At 39.5% G+C, this 20,538-nt stretch overlaps 1 protein-coding gene across 2 annotated transcripts in view; it reads right to left on the bottom strand.

Annotated features, from left to right (window-relative positions):
- Positions 1-13,719, bottom strand: part of Hcfc2 (host cell factor C2) — a 63,224-nt gene extending 49,505 nt beyond the window's left edge. For both annotated transcript variants that reach the window (XM_076855039.2, XM_076855038.2), the window contains exons 1-7: positions 13,545-13,719; positions 11,985-12,133; positions 10,671-10,831; positions 4,430-4,638; positions 3,119-3,203; positions 1,177-1,283; positions 878-1,066 (exon numbers count right to left, since the gene is read on the bottom strand). In XM_076855039.2, the coding sequence (XP_076711154.1) occupies positions 878-1,066; positions 1,177-1,283; positions 3,119-3,203; positions 4,430-4,638; positions 10,671-10,831; positions 11,985-12,133; positions 13,545-13,707 (1,063 nt within the window). In that variant the 5' untranslated portion in view covers positions 13,708-13,719. The remainder of the gene's footprint in view (positions 1-877; positions 1,067-1,176; positions 1,284-3,118; positions 3,204-4,429; positions 4,639-10,670; positions 10,832-11,984; positions 12,134-13,544) is intronic.
- Between the last annotated feature and the right edge of the window lie 6,819 nt (positions 13,720-20,538).

The raw sequence follows: 20,538 nt of genomic DNA, 5'->3' as shown, positions 1-20,538 counted from the left end.
TAATACTATTTACTAAAATTCATACTACTCAGATTTCCTCGTTTTTCAATTAAGCCATTAAGTTCCAAATTTTCAATTCTGTGACTATTTCAACAAAATTGACATAGGTGCCTTATGAAATAGGTTGGAAATCATAATCTATAATTTTTATATATTATTTTATTAATATTAATGTTAATTATAATTAGATCCTTTTATATAATTATGTTGTATCTTATAAACTATGTCTAAGTTTTTATACACACTCCACAAATCTGGGACAATAGGACAAAATGGTTTAATATCTTTTGGATTCTTGGATCCAATCCAGGTGACCATCCTGCCTTTGGTCATTTTATCATTTTACACTCCTCCATTTGAGACTATTTCTTAGTCATGTTTTAATCGTTTTGAATCTTTTGAAGATTATTGTACAAATATTCTGTAGAACGTCTAGAACATTCCTCCATTTGAGTTTATCTGATATTTTTCAAAGTTAGATTCAAGTAATAGATTTTTGGGAAGAGTACCACAATGATGAAGTACTTTCTTATCATGATTTCCAGGAGGGTAAATATATCAGTATGACTTATCAAAGTGACATTAACCTTGATCATTTCAGTAAGGTGGTGCTTACAGGTTTCCCTATGAGGCTACTGTTTTTTCCCTTTCCATACTTTATTCTTTGGAAAGAAATCTCTAAGTTCAAGCTACACTCAAGAAAAGAGCAATTAATATATATTCCTCGGATGTGGGAAATATCTTCACAAATTATTTCTCTCACTTTTTTTAAATTATAGGAAAGAGGCAGTGTCATTTAGATTAAATCTTAAAAGACAAAAATTATTTGAGTATTTACCTAAAGGATAGATTTTATTTGCTAAACACTCTTACCCACCAGTATCAAGATACCAAAGATCCTTGCAGCAAACTTGACTATTCAGTGCTTTTTTGTAGCCATCTCTTCCACTCCAAAAATATAATCGAGTGCCAATTGTTACAGCACAGTGTCCAGCTCTTGGTCTTGGTCTTGAATTTTTTTTATCTTCCTGAGAATCTGATACTAGAGTGGTCCACTCTGCTGTATCTAAAACCATAGGAATATCCATGACTGATCTATTATTCTTAAACATCAAAATTTCACAAATTCTTTTATTAATTAATCTTATTTCAATGAGTAAATCTTAAAAGACTCACCTAGATTTAGGTAAGAAAATGAACTGGTACATCTCCATTCACAATCATGAGGTGAAGTCTCAATATTTTCCCCCTTATGTGGAACCCATCCACCAAAAATGTACATTCTGAACAACAATCAAAAAAAAAAACAAAAAACCAGAAAACCAAGAACAGAAAGTAGGTGATTTAATTTCACTTGTTGGATTAGAATGTTAAAAATGAACATAAGATTTATTTGTTGACTCAGTTTCAGGACTGCTAGGCACAATATGTACATACCTATAATCTCACCTACTTAGAGGCTCAGGCAGAAAGATTATAAGTTTGAGGCCAGCCTTACTAACTTGACAGATCCTCAGCAACTTAGCAAGACCCTGTCTAAAAATTGAAAAAAAGAATAAGAAGGGGCTGGGGTTGTGGCTCAGTGGTAGAACGTTTGCCTCAAACACATGAGGCACTAGGTTCAATTCTCAGAACCACATATAAATAAATTAATAAAATAAAGGTCCATCAACACTAAAAAAAATAAAAAAGAATAAAAAGGACCAGGTGTGTGGCTCAGAGGTAAAGTGACCCTGAGTTCAATCCCTAATACCAGAAAAAACAAAAAATAAATTTAAAACTATGTCCTCAGAGTCCTAGAGGTTGAGAAAAGCCTCATGGCTGCTAAAGAAGATAAGCTCATCAGGTAGAGTTTAGGGATCATGAGTCCTTATGCCAATCAGGGAAACTCCACATTTTTTGTATTTTATATGCTGGAATATATAATATTCCAATGGAAAATTGCATTGTACAAGATTATGTTTAACTGTGAAGATGATTATGTTTGGCTCTGAAGCTTTTATTTATTTATTTATTTTTGTGACACTGGGGATTGAGCCCAAGAGAGCTGTACCACTGAGTCACATCCCCCATCCTTTTTTTAAATTATTATTTTTATTTTGAGACAGGGTTTAACTAAGTTGTCTACACTGGCCTCAAACTTGTGATTCTCCTACCTCAGCCTCCTGGGTCTCTAGGATTGCAGGCATGTGCATACTGGCATTTTTTAAAAAACAACAACAACAACAACAAAAAAAATTTGTTAAATACTGAACTTCAGACTACTCAGATCTTACTAGTTTTTTCAATTAATCTATTAAGTCCTGAGTTTTCAATTCTGTGAATTACTGAGATTCTAAATTACAACTAGTACTGTCCTGAAACATTACATTTAAGGTTAAAAACCCCGTACTAGTAAATACTTCATTAAGTTCTATTTAAATAATACTCCTAATCATGGCCCAGTGTTACATAAATAGGGATACTTGTACAGTTAATATTTTTCAAGTGCTCTGAATGTATAGGGCACTGTTCTAAGCATTTTTATGTATTAATACATTTAATCCTCACTAAAACCTTGTGAAGTTTTACTTTAATCTGCATTGTATTCTTGAGGAAAGTGAGGTACAGATGAATTAAATTTCCTTGCCCCAGGTCACAAAGGACAAGTATAAAACCTGAGGCTTGAATTTAGGCAATATAGTTACAAAGCCTGTATTCTAACCATAACTCCATATGTCCTTCCAAACACAACTATTGTATGTGCCTGAATACAAATCAAGCAGTACTAAAAATATGTCAAAAGAAACAGTGAGATAGGTATACCAAACCATCCACAAAAAATATATCAGTTGACAACATCCTGCCTTACACTCAGGTAGTGCCTACTCTGGACAAGGAGTTGTGAGGAAGATAAAGATGTATAAGAGGCAATATGAAAGAAAATGATAAAGACATATAAGAAGCAGTATGATAAGAAAATGATAAAGTATTTTAGCTTCTGCAAGTATTTTTTAGCTTCAGAAAGCACAAACATCACTAAGTTCAGTAATCTATTTCCAAGAAACTAGGAGTATCACTTTTACATACATCTAATTTTTTTTTTTTTAAAGCAAAAACAACACAAAAAAATCCTTACTTATTTCCTATAACACTGGCCGTGTGAAGGCTTCGTGGAAGTGGAACTGTCCCTTTAGTTTCTGGTTTTGACCATGACATAGTTTCTAAAAGTAAAAAAACAAAAACAAAAACGATATTAGCAACTTGATCTAATATAGCAAATTACCTCAACTTGTGTAATTTTTTAAAAAATAGAACAAAGTAAGTACTTGTCAAAATGAAGTAAAAATGTTTCACAGCAGTTATATGAATTTCATCTTAAAATGAACATTTTCAGTTGACATAAATTGACAAGACAGAAATCTATTTACACTTGAATGTTAGCATTTGTTGTGGAGAAGGTTAGTACTTAGAGTATCACCCAATTCTTAATTAAGAACAATATTAGTGTTTTTAATGTTTCAAGTAAAAGTACACTGTGTGTACTTTATACATGCTGAAGGTAGTGTCACCCTGCGTACCTGTGTGGCTTCTTCAGACATGTTTTTTGGTTTTTTAAATATTTATTTTTTAGTTATAGATGGACACAATGTCTCTATTTTACTTTATGTGGTGCTGAGGATCAAACCCAGAGCCTCACGCATGCTAGGCGAGCGTCTACCTCTGAGCCACAACCCCCAGCCCCAGACAATGGGTTTTAGCATTAGTATTGAATTCATATAGTAAACAGAAACCCCAGACCATTCATTCAACAAACATTTACCATAGTGTACTTTATAGTTAAAGGTGAGAGACACATTTGCCCTTTAGTCACTCATTCCAAGAGTCCCTTCAGAAAAAGCTACCTAAGGGTTTTTTAATGACTAATTGCTAATGCTACATTTCCTATTAATAAGGTAGCCATATATAACTTTCAACTGGATACTTTTCAGTGTGAAATGGAGTACTACTGATAATTACATAGAACAGTAAGCATAAAGCTGGACCATACCAGGTAAAGCAGGACCATATCTGATAAACCAGAACCTCTGGTGAAACTACTTACAGGGAACACAGAAGAGTTAACTATCATAAATCAAATTCATTTGTTTAGCCTAACTGATTGCATCTCATCTGTGTCTGAGACTACAAGTACAGGCTATAATTAATGCAACTCAATAAATACTACAATCAAAAATATTTTCAAGGGCTGGGGTTTTGGCTCAGCGGTAGAGCACTCGCCTAGCACATGCGAGGCCCTGGGTTTGATCCTCAGCACCACATAAAAATAAATAAAAAAGATATTGTGTCCAACTAAAAAATAAATAAATATTTTTTAAAAATATTTTCAAGGTATTTGAAATCTGCTCTTATAATCATACCAATCCAGCCTGAATCAAGTTAAGTTTACCTAAGTCAAGCTGCCACAGGTCATCCAGGCGAGCACCACACATTCCACCAAAAACATACATTTTAGGACTTCCAGAATCTTTTTTGCAATATATAACAGCTGTGTGGGATTCTCTTGGAGAAGGCACAATCCCTTTAGTGACTGGAATGCTCCATCCCACAACACCAGAACCATGCTGCAGCTCCAACTCATAGAAATCATTTAAATATCTGCATATCATGAAAAAAAAAGAAAACATTCAGATAATACGTGTCTTTTATCTGTTTTTTGCTTCTATTCATAAAGTATGTAAAAAATTCATATTAGAAACAAAGCACAGAGGGGCTGAGGTTGTGGCTCAGAAGTGGAGCACTTGCCTAGCATGTGTGAGGCACTGGGTTTGATCCTTAGCACCACAAAAAAAATAAGCGAATAAGGGGCTGGGGACGTGGCTCAAGTGGTAGCGCGCTCGCCTGGCATGCGTGCGGCCCAGGTTCGATCCTCAGTACCACAAACAAAGATGTTATGTCCGCCGAGAACTAAAAAAATAAATATTAAAAAATTCAAAAAAAAATAAGCGAATAAAATAAAGGTATTTTATTCACCCACAACTAAAAAATAATAATAATAATAAAAAAGAAACAGAGCACAGAAAGAATGGCTGGACTCTCAAATAGGAAGGTTTAAATGGTTATTCCCCTGTTTGATGTCTTATGTGGGATTGCTGAAGGACAGGCCAAAGGTACTGTCCACTCTGTGTGACCTCTTCAGATGATGGTTTTTAGCATTAGTGTTAAATTCATAAAGCCAGCAGAAACCCCAGACCATTCATTCAACATTTACCAAATACTACTATGTACCAGGTGCTCTTCCAGAGCTTAGCAGAGAACAGAAGAGAGCAAAAAAATCCCTGCCATCATTTAGCCAACAGTGAAGGTATCAGTAACAATGGTGGTAGCTTTAAAACACAAATCAAAATTCTCTGACACTCTTCCCATCAGGGGGTGGGGTCTATAACTCCTCCCTTTGATTCTCCACAGGTCCATATAGCTTCACAAAATCATTGTTCTTGAACATGTAAAAAAGTCTAGCTACCAAAAAAAAAAAAACCACCATCTGAAGAGGCCACCATAGGTACGCGGGGTGACAGTACTTTCAGTATGTCCTTCAGCCATCTCAGTTGAGGCATCATATATGGCAGTAACCATTCAAACCTTCCCACTTCAGAGTCCAGCCTTCTCTTTTGTGTCCTGTATGAATTTCTGACCCACAGAGTTCATGAGCATAATAAAATAGTTGTAATTCTACAGCACTAAACGTTGGGCAGTTTATCACACAGTAATAGATAACCAGAGCAAATACTTCCTACAATATTTGGGCAAATACCTATAAGACACCTCTCTCTCTGGATGTCAACATATGATAAACAAGGCATATAACAAATGCTGCTTTGCAACTTTTCTCCCCACTGCAATGTCATAGCAATGTCCAAGTAGCTTCTTTACTTTAGACACTGGCATTAAACTTATTTGTGTTGTGGACGTTTTCAAAGTTTTCAGCAAAATGACTTTAGTAGGAATTTACTTCCTACCAAATTTTTACTCAAGAATGAGGGCAAGGGGCTGGGATTATGGCTTAGCAATAGAGCACTCGCCTAGCACGTGTGGGGCCCTGGATTCGATCCTTAGCACTACATAAAAATAAATAAATAAAATCAAAGTACTGTGTTCAGTGACGACTAAAAACAAACATTAAAAAAAAAAAAAAAAAAAGAATAAGGGCAAGGGTTGGAGCTGTACTTCAGTGACAGAGTGCTTGCCTAGCACATGTGAGGCACTGGGTTCGATCCTTAGCAAAATAAATAAATAAATAAATAAATGCGTTCTGTCCATCTATAACTTTCAAAATATTTTTTTAAAAAAGAAAGAGACCAAAAGAAAACATTTTAGGACATATAAAACTTCAAAGTTTAGCCATGTAATTGTTCTGGGAAAAAATGATTCAAAATGTTAACTAGGAAAAAGAAATTCAAGAAAGGCATAAGAGAAATGGTAGAGCAAAACACCAGTAAATTATGGTTATATTTTTTAATATTTTTTAGTTCCAGTTGGACACAATACCTTTATTTTATTCATTTATTTATTTATATGTAGTGGTGAAGATCAAACCCAAGGCCTCACAAGTGCTAGGTGAGCACCACTGAGCCACATCCCCAGCTCGTTAAAAATTTTTTTTTTTTTTTTTTTGTGGTACCAGGGATTGAACTTTGGGACACTTGACCACTGAGCCACATCCCCAGCCCTATTTTCTATTTTTTTATTTGGAGACAGGGTCTCACTGAGTTGCTTAGTGCCTCGCTTTTGCTGAAACTGGCTTTAAACTCAAGATAATCCTGCCTCAGTCACCCGCTGGGACTACAGGCGTATGCCACTGCACCCAGATAAAGTGATATTCTTAATTGTCACTAAGAAAGATGTACTAAAAAAGGGCATAGTGGTATAATCTGTAATCCTAGCAACCTAGGCAGGAGGATCCCAAATTTGAGGCCAACCTGGGTATCTTAGCAAGACCCTGTCTCAAGATTAAAAAAAAAAAAAAAAAAAAGTGGGGGGGTGGGGATGTAGCTCAGTGATGAAGTACCCCTGGGTTCAATCCCAGTACTGGAAAAAAAAAATTACTAAAAAGCTAATTTCTTAACATCACTATAGTCCAGAATAGATTCAAGAATATATTGAACATACAGCAAAAGGTGATAGGCAAAAGAATGCTAATGGTAAGACAGCAATTTATTCCCAGAGGTGATAAGACATTTTCAGTTTAAAATGAGTATTAATTTCTAAGCAACTGAGGGAAGCAAAGAATTAAGAAAAAAATTAAAAATGGTAAAACAAGTAAAGCATACCACACAGAAAGCATTTAATAAGATTCTTTTTTTTTTTTTAGAAAGACCCACCATAAACTGTATGAAAAGAAAAAGGTCAAAGCCAGGTATAGTGGTACATGCCTGTAATCTCATTGACTGGGGAGGCTAGGACAGGAGTGCTGCAAGTTCAAAACCAGTCAGCAATTTAGTGAGACCTTGTCTCAAAATTTTAAAAAACTAAAAAGACCAGGAATGTAGCTCAGTGGTAAAGCATTCCTGGGTTCAATACCAAGTACCAAAAAAAAAAGAAAGAGGGGCTGGGGATGTGGCTCAAGTGGTAGCGCGCTCGCCTGGCATGCGTGCGGCCCGGGTTCGATTCTCAGCACCATGTACAAACAAAAGATGTGTCCGCCGGTAACTAAAAAATAAATATTAAAAAAATTTCTTTCTCTCTCTCTCTCTCTCTCTCTCTCTCTCTCTCTCTCTCCTCTCTCACTCTAAAAAAAAAAAAAAAAGAAAGAAAGAAAGAAAAAGATCGAACTGGAAAAATGTTTTTTTGTTTTTTGTTTTTTAGACATCACAGAAAAAGGCTAAATTTTCTTTTTTTAATTTTTTAGTTGCAGTTGGACATAATACCTTTATTTTATTTATTTATTTTTACGTAGTGCTGAGGATGGAACCCAAAGCCTCACATGTGCTAGGCAAGTGCTCCACTGCTGAGTCACAACCCCAGCCCCTACGAAATTTTCTTAATATAAAGAAATACTGGGGTTGGGAATGTGGCTCAGCAGTAGAGCACCCGCCTAGCAAGGGCGGGACCCGGGGTTCGATCCTCAGCACCACATAAAAATAAAGGCATTGTATTGTGTCCATCTAGACCTAAAAAAAATAAATAAGTATTAAAAAAAAGAAATACTAAAAATGAAGATAATGACCAATCAATAACAGATATAGCACTCACTCCCCAAATAAAATAGGCAAAATCATTGAGAGTGTGTGTGTGTGTGTATGTGTGTGTGCGTGTATATTTTTTTTTAAATAAGCAATGTGAACTTGACAAGGTATGAAACAAATTCTGTAAAATAATAAAAGGAGTCTTAACTAGGAATGAAAATGTGGCTCATATTTCAGAATTTAATAACAATTCAGCCAGGCCCGCTGGTGAACACATGTAATCTCAGCCAGTGGTTTGGGAGGCTGAGGCAAGAGGACTGCGAGTTCAAAGCCAGCCTCAGCAACAGCCAGGCACCAAGCAACTCAGTGGCATCCTGTCTCTAAATAAAACACGAAAAAAAGGGCTGAGGATGTGGCTCAGTGGTAGAGTGCCCATGAGTTCAATCTCTGGTACCCCACTCCCCCAAAATAGATTTTTTTTAATTTAAGAAAGGATTAGGGATGTATCTCAGTGGTAAAGCACCCCTAGATTCAAACCACAGTACCAAAAGAAGTAGAAAATATCCTCATCAAAGGCATATACCAGAAAACAATGCAATTAACGATAGAAAAGTAAATAAATTAATGACACAGAATAAAGTTTAAAGCAAGAGTCAACAAACTTCCTCTGTACAGGGCTAGATAATAAATATTTTAGAGTTTGTGGACCACAAAGTCTGTTGCAACTACTCAACTCTACTATTTTAACACAAAAGCAACCAAACATAATAAGCAAATGAATGGATGTGGCTATCTTCCAATAAAACTTAAAAAAAAAAAAGTTTACTTTTTATTGGAGTTGGTCACGATACCTTTATTTAATTTATTTTTATGTGGTGCTGAGGATTGAACCAAGGGCCTCACAGGTGCTAGGCAAGAAAGAGCTCTACAGCTGAGCCACAACCCCAGCCCATCCAATAAAACTTCATAAATAAAAATAGGCCAGCAGGCAAACTTTGCCCACAAAGCACAGTCTGCAACTTCTGGTAGGAAGCCTAGAAATGAATTATATAAAAATTAAGGCATTTTAAAATGGCTTATGTAGGCTGGCTCGATGTGTGCCTGTAATCTTAGTGGCTCAGAAGGCTGAGACAGGAGAATCACAAGTTCAAAGCCAGCCTCAGCAATGGCAAGGTGCTTAGCAACTCAGTGAGACCCTGTCTCTAATTCAGGTTGAGTGCCCCTGAATTCAATTTCCAGTACCAAAAAAAAAAAAAAAAGGCTTATGTAGTAAATAGTATTGGAAGAAATGAAAAGAAATCAATTAGGAAAAAGAGGGAAAAGCCTTACACTAGTAACAAAAGTATATTCCAAATGTATTGATTTTATTTTTTTTAAATGTGGTGCTGGAGTGGAACCCAGGGCCTCACATATGCTAAGCCAGTGTTCCTCCACTGAGTTATATCCCCAGCCAATGTTCTAAACATAAAAAAAAAAAAACTGTGAATGTATTAGAAGAAATGAGAGAAAAATTATTTTTTTATAATTTTGGAGAGGAAGAGTCTTTTTAAAGAAGATACAAAATAAGAAAGCTATAAAGGGGCTGGGGGTATAGTTCAGTGGGTAGAGTGCTTGCCTCGCATGCACAAGGCTCTGGGTTCAATCCCCAACACCACCAAAAGAAAAGAAAAGAAAAGAAAAAGCTTTTTTTTTAAATAGGCAAAGAGAAACCTAGAAAAATATTTGGAACATTAAGAAACAAACCGATACTTTCATATATGTGTGTGTGTGTGTGTGTGTGTGTGTGTGAGAGAGAGAGAGAGAGAGAGAGAGTGTGTGTATCCTAAATCTCAATAATAAAAAGAAAAACTGAAATCCATGAAAATGATTGAAAAGATTAATTCAGCAAGGTCACAGGATACAAAGTCAACATACAAAGCCAATTTTATTTCCATAAACTAGCAATAAACAAAAAATTAAGAAATCAAACTCACAATATCAACAAAAAATTTTCTTAATTTAGGAATTTAACAAAATAAGAAAAAGCAGAGCTTATACAGTAAAACTACAGAAAAAAAAGAGATAGTGATTACTTGTGTTTAGAAAAAGGAGGAAAAGTGTTTGCCAGTGTGAATCACTTTTAAGAATTTCTCCTATGAAATGTGGAAATGATTTTATAAGTCATATTTTTATCACTAAATTCCCAGAACAATATAATTTTAAAATAACCATCTGTTTCTTTTGGTTATCATTAATGAACTAGCAAACATATATTATAGGTCAAGATACCTAAATATATTAATACAAGTTATATTAATATAAATTTAGTAAGATAATTTCTGATTGAAAGCAGATACACTCCAGAGACTAAGGAAAATACAAGTTCACAAAAATTTGTTCATTGTTAGGTTTAAAAGTTAAAAAAAAAAGTTAAGCTTTATCCCTTATAATAAAGATGGAAGAAACCAAACGATCCTCATCTAAATCATAAAATAAGCATTTGATCTAAAATAAGAGTCGGCATACCTGGGAACGTTATTGTTTGAATCTTCACTTTCATTTGCCAGACCACCAAACAAATAGCATTTGTTACCATATAAAGAAAAACTATGTCCAAGCCGAGGACAAGGAGGTAAACCAGAAGAAGGGGGGTGGGGTTTCACTTTTTTCCATAACCATCGACTTGCCTGAAAAAGACCAAACACTCTGAGGTAAAATCAGGAAAGCATTCCTATTCCTACACTGTCAACAGTGCATCATACCAATATATTTTCAACCAAATGCCATCAGAAGTCTTCAATAAGCAATTTTTGAAACAAATGACAAATAACAAATAATTTCTATAATTAAAATATATGTAGAAATTCTAATTAATTTTTCTATATATACGGATTTCCACAATGGTATACTAAGCTTATAAATAATAATAAACATTAACAATACTAATGTTTTCCAACTTAAAAATTATTTATTATGTATACCTTTAAGATTAAATGTAATTTTTAATTTATTTACTTATTTTCAAATATTAGGTAACCCATATATGCTAAGTATTTTAACATTTAAATTAACATAAAGCTCATTTCACAAACCAAACCTCCAAAATTATACTCTAGCTATAAAGCTTTCTTTGTCTCAAACTTTTTGAAATGGGTTGCTGGTAAATAAGCACAATTCATCTACATCTGCCAACCCCCAGATAACCTCAAAATAATGACCCTGGAAACATGCACAAATCAAGAAGAGTCAAGGAGGGATCTGGTTTAATAAAGCAGTCAAATTTAGAAATGATTATATGAACTGAAACCCTCTTTTTTCACATATTGTGGGGGATCAGGGAAAAACAGGGAATAATGATTAGTGTGAGAGGTTAACAATTTGTATGACATCAAAGCAGTGGTTTTCCAAGTATATAGTCTTGGAATCAGCAACATCAGTTGAGAACTTGGCAGAAATGCAAATGTTCAGGCCACACTAGAGACAATAAATCTTCGGGGCAGGGCCCAGCAATCTGTTCTCACAAATCCTTCAGGTGCTTCTGTTACAGGTTAAAAATGAAAAACGATTACACTAAGATACAAAAACCTAAACATATAACACATGCAAGTAATGTAAAACATTTAGCTTAATGTTACAAATGTCACACTGGGCATGGAAAAGAACTTAGACTAGAAACTTTGGCTTTTAAATGAAGTGGAAACATTTTCTTTCAAGCTATAAAGTGTGAAGTTCATGCTATTTTAAATATGCTAATGAAATATTTTGCAATCTTTTGATGAATTATGACCAGTATTAGTATTAAAACTTTAGACTGAAATAATAAATCTTAAATACACTTACTTGTAACTCATATAACTCATTGCTGTATCTTCCATATTCAACCATTCCCCCAAATACTAATATTCTGGTACCATCACAGACAAATCCATGGGCAGCACAGCCTGGAGGGATGTCTCCTCTAACAGCTGGTAGGAACCACTGATTTGTAACTAATTGCCAAAATAAAATTAAAATCAATTATAACAATGATTATCACATTCTATGAATATATACTTTATAGATATCATCTGCGTCAGTGGTTCTCAACTGGGGATGATTCCCACCCCCAAGGGAATCATCCTTTGGCAACGTTTGGAAACAATTTAACTGTCACAACTGGAAATGGAAATGTTACTGGCAAGTAGTGGACAGAGGCCAGGGATGCTGTCAAACATCTTTCAATGTACACAATAATACCCCACATTAAAAGATCATCTGGCCCTAAATGTCAACAGTGCTATTGTTGAAAAAACCCAATCTATATCATCCAATTCTTACAAACCCTCTGCTGGGTGAGTATCTTCGCCGTTCTACAAATAAAAATCTGAAATTTTGAAAGATTTGGTAAATTTAATGATGATTCTGGATAATTGGCAAAAAAGATTCAAGTTAGGTCAAACTTGTTCGAAAGCCAGAGTTTTCACACCATACTAAATCCATAGCTTTTTAACGTTATACTCTGGGTTGTTCCGAGGAGGAGAGGACGAAAAAGTTCCCTCTCTACTGTTCTGTTAAACTTTAAAGAGACCACGAGGGTTACGTTGTTTGGTCAAAGAAAAGTTGTCGATCATGAAATCAACCCCCAATTCAGTAATTAGCCTTACATCCAGGGCACCGATTTCTTTAGATAACTGGAGTATTTACAAGTGGAGGGAAAACAATAAATTCCAGCTTTCTATGCCACGGAGAGTGCAGGGCAGGGCGGCCTCGCTAACCAGCGGCACCTGCGATCTGCAGGGGGTCAAGTCGTGACACCCTCGTATCGGGAGACCGGTCGCGAACGGCGCCGCACGCACCCCGGCCGCAGAGACCAGGCCGGGCTCGCCCCCAGCCACCTCCCCGCTGGGTCAGGGGCGACCGACCGGGGAAACCGCGAAGCTCTGCCGGATTCGGGGCCGTACTGAGCGCAGGGTCCCAGAAGGACGCTCTCCCTCCTCGCCCGCTAAGCCCTTCCTCCTGAGGAGCCGAGGAAGGAAGGCGAGAAGGCACGGCCCGGAGGCGCTCTGGCTTGGAGGGGGTTTTGTTTCCTGACAGCGGCGGTACCCCGGCCCCCGCAGTGGGCGAGGCCGCAGCAAAGGCCCAGGCGGGTGGACGCCGTGTCTCGCCGAGGTCTGCCGGCCGGGCGGGGGCGCGGGGGTCGGGGCGGCCCACCTGAGGAGCGGCGCCCCGGCTCCGGGTCCGACCCGCCCCGCGGGGCCCCGGGGAAGCGGAGCTGCGGTCCAAGATGCTGCGGGCCCGGGCCGCCCAGCCGAGGAAGCGGTGACCGGGCGGTGACAGCTGTCAGGGCCGCGGCCGCCGCCTCGTCTCCCCTCCCCCTCCGCGGCTCCCGCAGGCGGGGCCGAGAGTCGCCGCCGCGCCTACCGGTGTTGTAGACGTGCAGCTCGTCCGCGATGCCCTCATTGCCCCCGCCAAAGATGATCATCAGCTCCCGGATGGCCACGGCTCGGTGTCCGTGCCGGGCGCGGGGTACCGGCCCCGTGAAGGAGGAAACCCGCCTCCAGTTGAGGAGGCTGGGAGCCGCCATCTTCCCAACCCCCGCCCCTCTGCCCACAGTGCACCGCGCCCGCTCTAGCGCCTCGGCTCCGGGGGAGGGCGGGGACCGCCCCCAGCGGTGCGCGCGGGAGGGGCGTCACGTGACGGCGGGCGCCCCAGGCCAGGCCTCTGCGGAGCCCCGCCCCGGCCCGTAGCGACGTGGCTGGTGCGGCCCCCGGCCGCGGGTCCTGGGATGCTAGGACTGTCCCGCCGACCGCGGCTACCCCTCTCGCCCCGCGCCCCCACTGGAGTATTTGGGGGGAGAAAGTACAACATTGTCCTTCGCGTCCACTTTAACATCTACCCTGTGCAGGCGGGTCAGCCCCTGCAAACGGTCGCCGCACACAACCGGGGAACAGCTCGAGTAGAGGTCCGAAGTGCTGGGAGCTCTTGGCAGAGGAGGACACCCGGGCAGGCGGGCTCGGGGAGACCTGCAACCCGGAGTTGCATCTCTGCCCGCCCGAGGGAAGGTCGCTGCAAAGGCTGCCCAGGGAATCGAGGTCGGATTTGAGGGACGCCAAGCCAGAAATTTAGAAACGGTGAACCACAGAAGGTGACTAGGGTTTGTTAGGTTCAGCAGGTGACAAATTATCTGTAAATTTATTTCTTCTTGCCAGCAATCAACCGACGGACGTCCACAGCCAGGCACCGTCCTTAGTTGTCCTCTCTCTATTATTCGTCTTTCCAACAGTCCAGCGAGATGCGTATTGCTATTTCCCTTTTGTGGGTGGAGAAAGGAGGCACAGGACAGGAAAGAAATTCTTTCAGATACAGCCAGAAAAGGACTGGGGGCTAGGATTGAACTACAGGGGTTCCAGTTTCAGAGCTCCCAGCCTGAACCGTATACGTACGGCCTCTGAGAGAGTTCATATAATCACATGCAGCCCTTAAAACGGTGCAGCTGCCTTATGATTTGATCCCACACCGTAACCCAGAGAAATACAAGTCCATTAAGTTTAAAAATTGTATATGGGATTCTACACACACACTCACACACACACACACACAGAGTGACAGTGTGAGATGATAGCTGTACTTATTTGTTTCACTAAGGTAACCTTTCACTATCTAAATGTATCTGAAAGCATCACGTTGGATACCTTAAACACGCACAATAAAGCCCAGCACAGTGGCCCCGCTTGTAATCCCAGAGGATTGGAAGGCTGAGGCAGAAGGATCCAAGTTCAAAACCAAGTTCAAAACCAGTTTTAGTAATTTCAGTGAGATTCTGTCTCTAAATAAACTATTTTAAAAGGGGCTGGGGATGTGGCTCAGTGGTAAAGCACCCCTGGGTTCAATCCTGGATACCTAAATAAATAAATATGAAAAGCAATAAAAGGCCAGTTGGGGATGAGGGGGGCATTAAATCTCTTCATTAAACCTCAAATTAAGAGACACTGAAGGGCGCATTCACACAATACAGCAAATTTCCTGAAATTCATTTTTCCTCACATCATTTTCAATTTCTTATGCTGAACTCAGGCTCCCCCAGTTCACTCAAACTTAAGCACGCCTCTCTACCTTCCATTTTCTTTGAGAGATAATTCTCTCTTTAAATAGACATTTTTTTCCTGTTGCCCACAGTGGCCTGTAACCCAGCCCTATGGTGACTGAGGCAGGAGGATCAAGTTCCAGGGGCTGGGGTTGTGACTCAGGGTAGCATGCTAGGTCCTGGATTCGATCCTCAGCACTACATATAAAAATAATAAAGATTTTGTGTTCAACTACAACTAAAAAATAAATATTTAAAAATAAATTAAAAGGATTGAAGATGTGGCTCAGTGCTAAAACGTGCCCTGAGTCAAATCTCCAGTAGCCCCCCAAGGGCTTTTTTCCTGTTCTTTCCAGCTTCTGCTTTATAAATAGATTTTTTCCTCTCCTTCCCTCACTTTCTCTCTCCCTCCCTCTCTCTCTGGTGCTAAGGGACCAGTACTTTGCATATGTGAATAAATGCTCTACCACTTGAGCTACACCTCCCCATCCCTAAATTATCCCTCTTGCCAGTTATAAGTCCAATATCATATTATGTCCAAAAAAATTAGAAGGGAAGAGAAGATGTCTAGGAACAAAGAAAAGATGTCTTCCGTATTTATGTATTAATATTTTTTCTTTGTGGCATATATGATATAGATTCTAAAGTGTTTCTGTTGTAAATTTTTATGGGTCTGACAACTGGAAAGTTGGAATAAAGCAGTGAATTTCATAAAACCCAAAGTATTTCCCTTAAAGAACTATATTTTATTCTGGGACTGCAGTGATTAAATTAATTGCTTTTTTTCCTAATGCCCTACAGCAGAAGACTAAGAAAAAATTTAAATTGCAAACCTAATATTAATATTCAATTTTTAAGAAAATAGTGTATGATATTTGAAAGTCTGAAAACCTAGGGGAAAGATGAAGGCAAAATATTCTCAACACAAAACACATTGCAAATTACAGCTAGTTGCTTAAAGCAGGAACTGTAGGGTCTGGGTTGTGGCTGAGGGGTAGAGTTCTTGCCTAGCATGCGAGAGGCACTGGGTTGGATCCCCAGCACCACATAAAAATAAACAAATAGAATAAAGGTATTGTGTCCTTAATCTACAATTTAAAAAATTAGGAGCTGTAGGACAATGGAGTGTGTGTGCTGGTGTCCTGAGACTGCTGTATCAAAGGGCCACAAACCCAGTGGATTAAAACAGTAGAAATGTATTATCTGGGTTCTAGAGAATAGGACTCCAAGATCAAGGTGTCAGCATGGGCCATGATTGCCTCCAAAACCTGTAGGAGAGAATGCTTCCTTGCTTCTTTCTGGCCTCTGGTGGTGGCCATCAATCATTGGTGATCCTTGTCTTGCCAATCATCACTCCAGTTTCTGTGTCCATCATCACATGATACTCTCCCCGTGTGTCTTTATCTCTTTTCTAAATTCACTAATTATATTGGATTAACGCTTACCCTGTGACTTCATCTTAATTTGATTATATCTGCAAAGACACCATATCCAAATAAAGTCACAGGTACTAGGGGCTAGGACTATAGCATGTCTTTTTTGTGTGACACAGTTCAATCTAGGACAAAATACTTAATCCAAAGGAAAAGATATTTTGCCAAAACAACTGATTCATCTTTCCTTAAGTGAGGATCCTAAATGGGTTCCCAAGTTTCCAGAAAGCCACCTTCCATCTTTGAAACTACAGGAATGGAAATAATCACCTAGGAAGAGAGTACAGATAGGGAAGAGAAGAGAGAGGGAGCATAATGTCCTGAAGAAGCCATCATGTAAAAGGTAAAGATTGGAGGAGGTACATGTGGAAGAAATGAAGAATGAGGAATGAGTAGCCAGAGCGGTCAAAAGGGAACTGGGTGAGGGTTGGCCTGTCAAAGAACCACAGGGAAGGGGGGTTTTATAGAGGCGGAAGTGGTTTTCAAAGCCAGAAGCCATAGAGAGTTCAGGTAAGAGGAGGAAGAAGTGTTTGTTGGATTTGCAAATTAGGAGGTTATTATTGACCTAAATTAAAACACTTTTGGTGGAGGAGGAAAAGGCTGAGAGTCCAAGAATGAGTAACAAGTAAGGAAGTGCTGAGAACATGCAAGGTCTATATTCTTGTGCTGCTTTCATGAAAGCAAGGACTGCTGCTGTACTCATGTAGCACATGGCACTCTTGTAGTCAGCATTTAGTTTTACCTTTATCACCATCTTCATTATATTACAACCGCTTCTAATCCTCCTGAGTTGGAGGGCACTGAGGTATCAGCAAAAGAGGGCTGGGGCCAGAGGTGGCAGACAGTGCTGTTTTCAGCCAAGTAAAAATTGAAAAATTCAAGGAATACCTTAATCTCAGTTGAGGACTCAGGCCAAGGGCTTCTTGGCAGAGGTCTGAGAAGAGGTTTCAGGGAGTGCTAGCAGGTGGGCTGAACTCAAGAGAGAGAGCCTGGGCAGGCACTGTTCATGGGACCAGGGAAGCAGATGGTGTCTGAGAGGCCTGTTGACAGATTGCAGGGCTTCAGCCACAGGTCTTGGCTAGAATGAGAGCCAGAGCATGGAGAGAGCAGTGGCAAGAGCTAGACAGGGCTCTAGGCCAGGCGGAAGCCATCCCAGTCACCAGAACAAGGACCTGGGCACAAGAGCCAAGGAAGAAAAGCAGTTGTAGCTTGCGGGAGGGAGAGAACCCAGGTGCCAGGACTCAGGGCAGGAGCCTGCCGCTCAGAGGGGAACAGGGAAGAGCCCCGAGTGCTGAAGACAAAGCCAGCCAGAAGATGACCCACAGCTGAACCCCACCAACCAACCAAAAGAGGCTGCTGTTGCACTGGGTACCTTGTATTTGTGATCCTGTGTGATCTTGGAGCCCAGCCATGGGAGATAGAGGCAATGAAAGTCTTATCAGCCTGACCCAGAGTAGTGATTCATCTACCACTACAGAATGTGTCTTCCTTTCCTTCCAGCCACCTTCAGTGGCCTTAATAGATTTTTATCTAAGACCTTATCTATAAGTAATACACTCAGCCAAGGCAGGACTAATTGGCAAGAAGAAATGGTGAAGTTTGATCTTCAGATAATAAAAGATAAAAACATGAGGGCTGGGACTGTAGCTCAGTGGTAACACACTTGCCTGGCATGTGTGAGGCACTGGTTAGATTCTCAGCACCACGTATAAATAAATAAAGATTTATCAACAATTAAGAAAAAAAATTTAAAAAAAGATAAACATGATGTAATAATGACTCAGATGCCTATTTGTTTGACAAATGATGCCACAGATTTGATATGCATGTGAAGTGCACATAGTCATGTGTCACTTAAAGAGTTCTTATGTTCTAAGAAATAAGAAATGTTCACAGTGAGGTGAATTGGTCAGGGTGCAAACATCAAGGAGTACACTTGCAGAAACCTAGGGGTATAGCCTGCTACACACTTGGGCTGCAAGGTATAGTCTATTTAGTTATTAACTTTTTTGCAAATAAAAACAAAGACACAAGCACACATATTAGCCTAAATTTGCACAGGGTCAGGATTATCAGCATTGTTGGCTTCCACCTCTATATCTTATCACGAGAGAATGTCTTCAGGGCAGTGACACACCTGGAGCTATCTTCTCTTTTGATGACAGTGCCATCTTCTGCATTGTTCCTGAAGGCCTAGGGCTGTTTTAGAGTTCATTTTTCTTTTTACTTTCCTTTCTTTTTACTTTTTTCTTTTCTTTTCTTTCTTCCTTCCTTCCTTCCTTCCTTCCTTCCTTTCTTTCTTTCTTTCTTTTTTTTTTTGTAAAAAGGAAGGACTAAACTTTCAAATAATAAAAAGTATAGTAAACATACAAACTAACCATATAGTCATTTATTACAAATATTATGTACTGTACAAAATTGTATGTGCTGCACTTTTATATGACAGGCAGCACAGTAGGTTTGTTTATACCAGTATCGCCATAAACTCACAAATAATGCATTATGCTACAACTTGCAATGACTACGACATCACTAGGTTAAGGGAATTTTCTGTTCTAACAGGATGCTGAATCTGGATGTCAATAGGATGCAGGACCCTTTTGGTATTGTGCAAGGATATTCTCCGTTTACTTGTACAGATCTACTCTCTATTCTTCTTCAATCTGTTCAATATCCTGAGAGGCTGACTATATCACTGCAGCTCCCTTGCCCTTCTTTTGCTGTGTTTGGCCAGGAGAAGTCATCACCAACAGGAGATTGTGAAGTTAGGGTAGTTATTCCTGGTCGCTTTTGTACAGATCACCAGTTGGCTGAATCCCCATAGGAGGGCTGCTCTTGTTACTGTCTCGCCCTCATTCCTGGAAAGCACTCTCTCCTCTGCCTTTAGAACTGGGGTTATTGAGGCTGAGATTGTAGCTCAGTGGTAGAGTGCTTGTCTAGCATGTGTGAGGCATTGGGTTTGATCCTCAGCACCTCATATAAATAAATAAAATAAAGGTATTGTGTCCACCTACAACTAAAAAATTTTAAAAAAGAAAAAAAAAAAACTGTGGTTGTTATTGACTCCTGGCTATTGCTAACCTCAGGGTGTTTGCTATATCTCTTAACTACGTGTTCCTAATGCTAAGCACCCAGTTCAAACGGTGCCTTTTTAAGATGTCTCCACCAGGCCCTGGTGAGGGAGCCATCTGTGTCCTGCCAGGACTCTGCCTGATTCAGCTCTGCAGTCTCTGCCCACAGCTGGTGTGGCCAGTGCAGCAGCACAATGTGGACTTTGATTTCGGAGCACCAAGGTGGTCATTTCACCTCCACCAGCAGGTTGTTTTTCAGACAGGAAGAAAGGGCAAGAGACGCCAAACAGCTCTTTTTTAGGAAGTCCCAGACAGCATACTTCTGCTGACATGCCACCCTAACTGACGGACAACTAAGGAGGTCTTTTTAACTATGTATATTGCTGCCCCAAATAGAGTTTCTATTAGAAGGGAAGAAACAGAGAAAAATTATTAAGTAGGCTACCAGCAGTGTTTCTACACCACTTAACATGTCCCTCACATGTGCGAGGCAAGCACTCTGCCACTGAGCTACAAACCCAGCCCCTGGACTTTTTAATTAAAAGTTGATGATAATTTTCTGTTACAAATCTTTTCCTTAGTTCACATCTTTGGCCTTCATTATTCAATAACAATAATAAAATTGGCATAACCATTGTGGAAAATAGTATGGAGATTCTTCAAATTGTTAAAATCAGAACTACCATATGCTCCAGCAACCCCACTTCTAAGTGTATATCCAAAGGAAATGAAATCAGTATCTCAAAGAGATACCCATTTTGTTGTGTTTGCGGTGCTGCGGATCAAACCCAGGGCCTTGTGCTTGTCAGGCAAACACTCTGTCACTG

This window comes from Callospermophilus lateralis, chromosome 4, assembly GCF_048772815.1.
Source record: "Callospermophilus lateralis isolate mCalLat2 chromosome 4, mCalLat2.hap1, whole genome shotgun sequence".
In the NCBI taxonomy this organism is placed as follows: domain Eukaryota; kingdom Metazoa; phylum Chordata; class Mammalia; order Rodentia; family Sciuridae; genus Callospermophilus; species Callospermophilus lateralis.
Note: the sequence above shows the minus strand (reverse complement) of the source record. Positions and strands in the feature narration are given on the sequence as shown.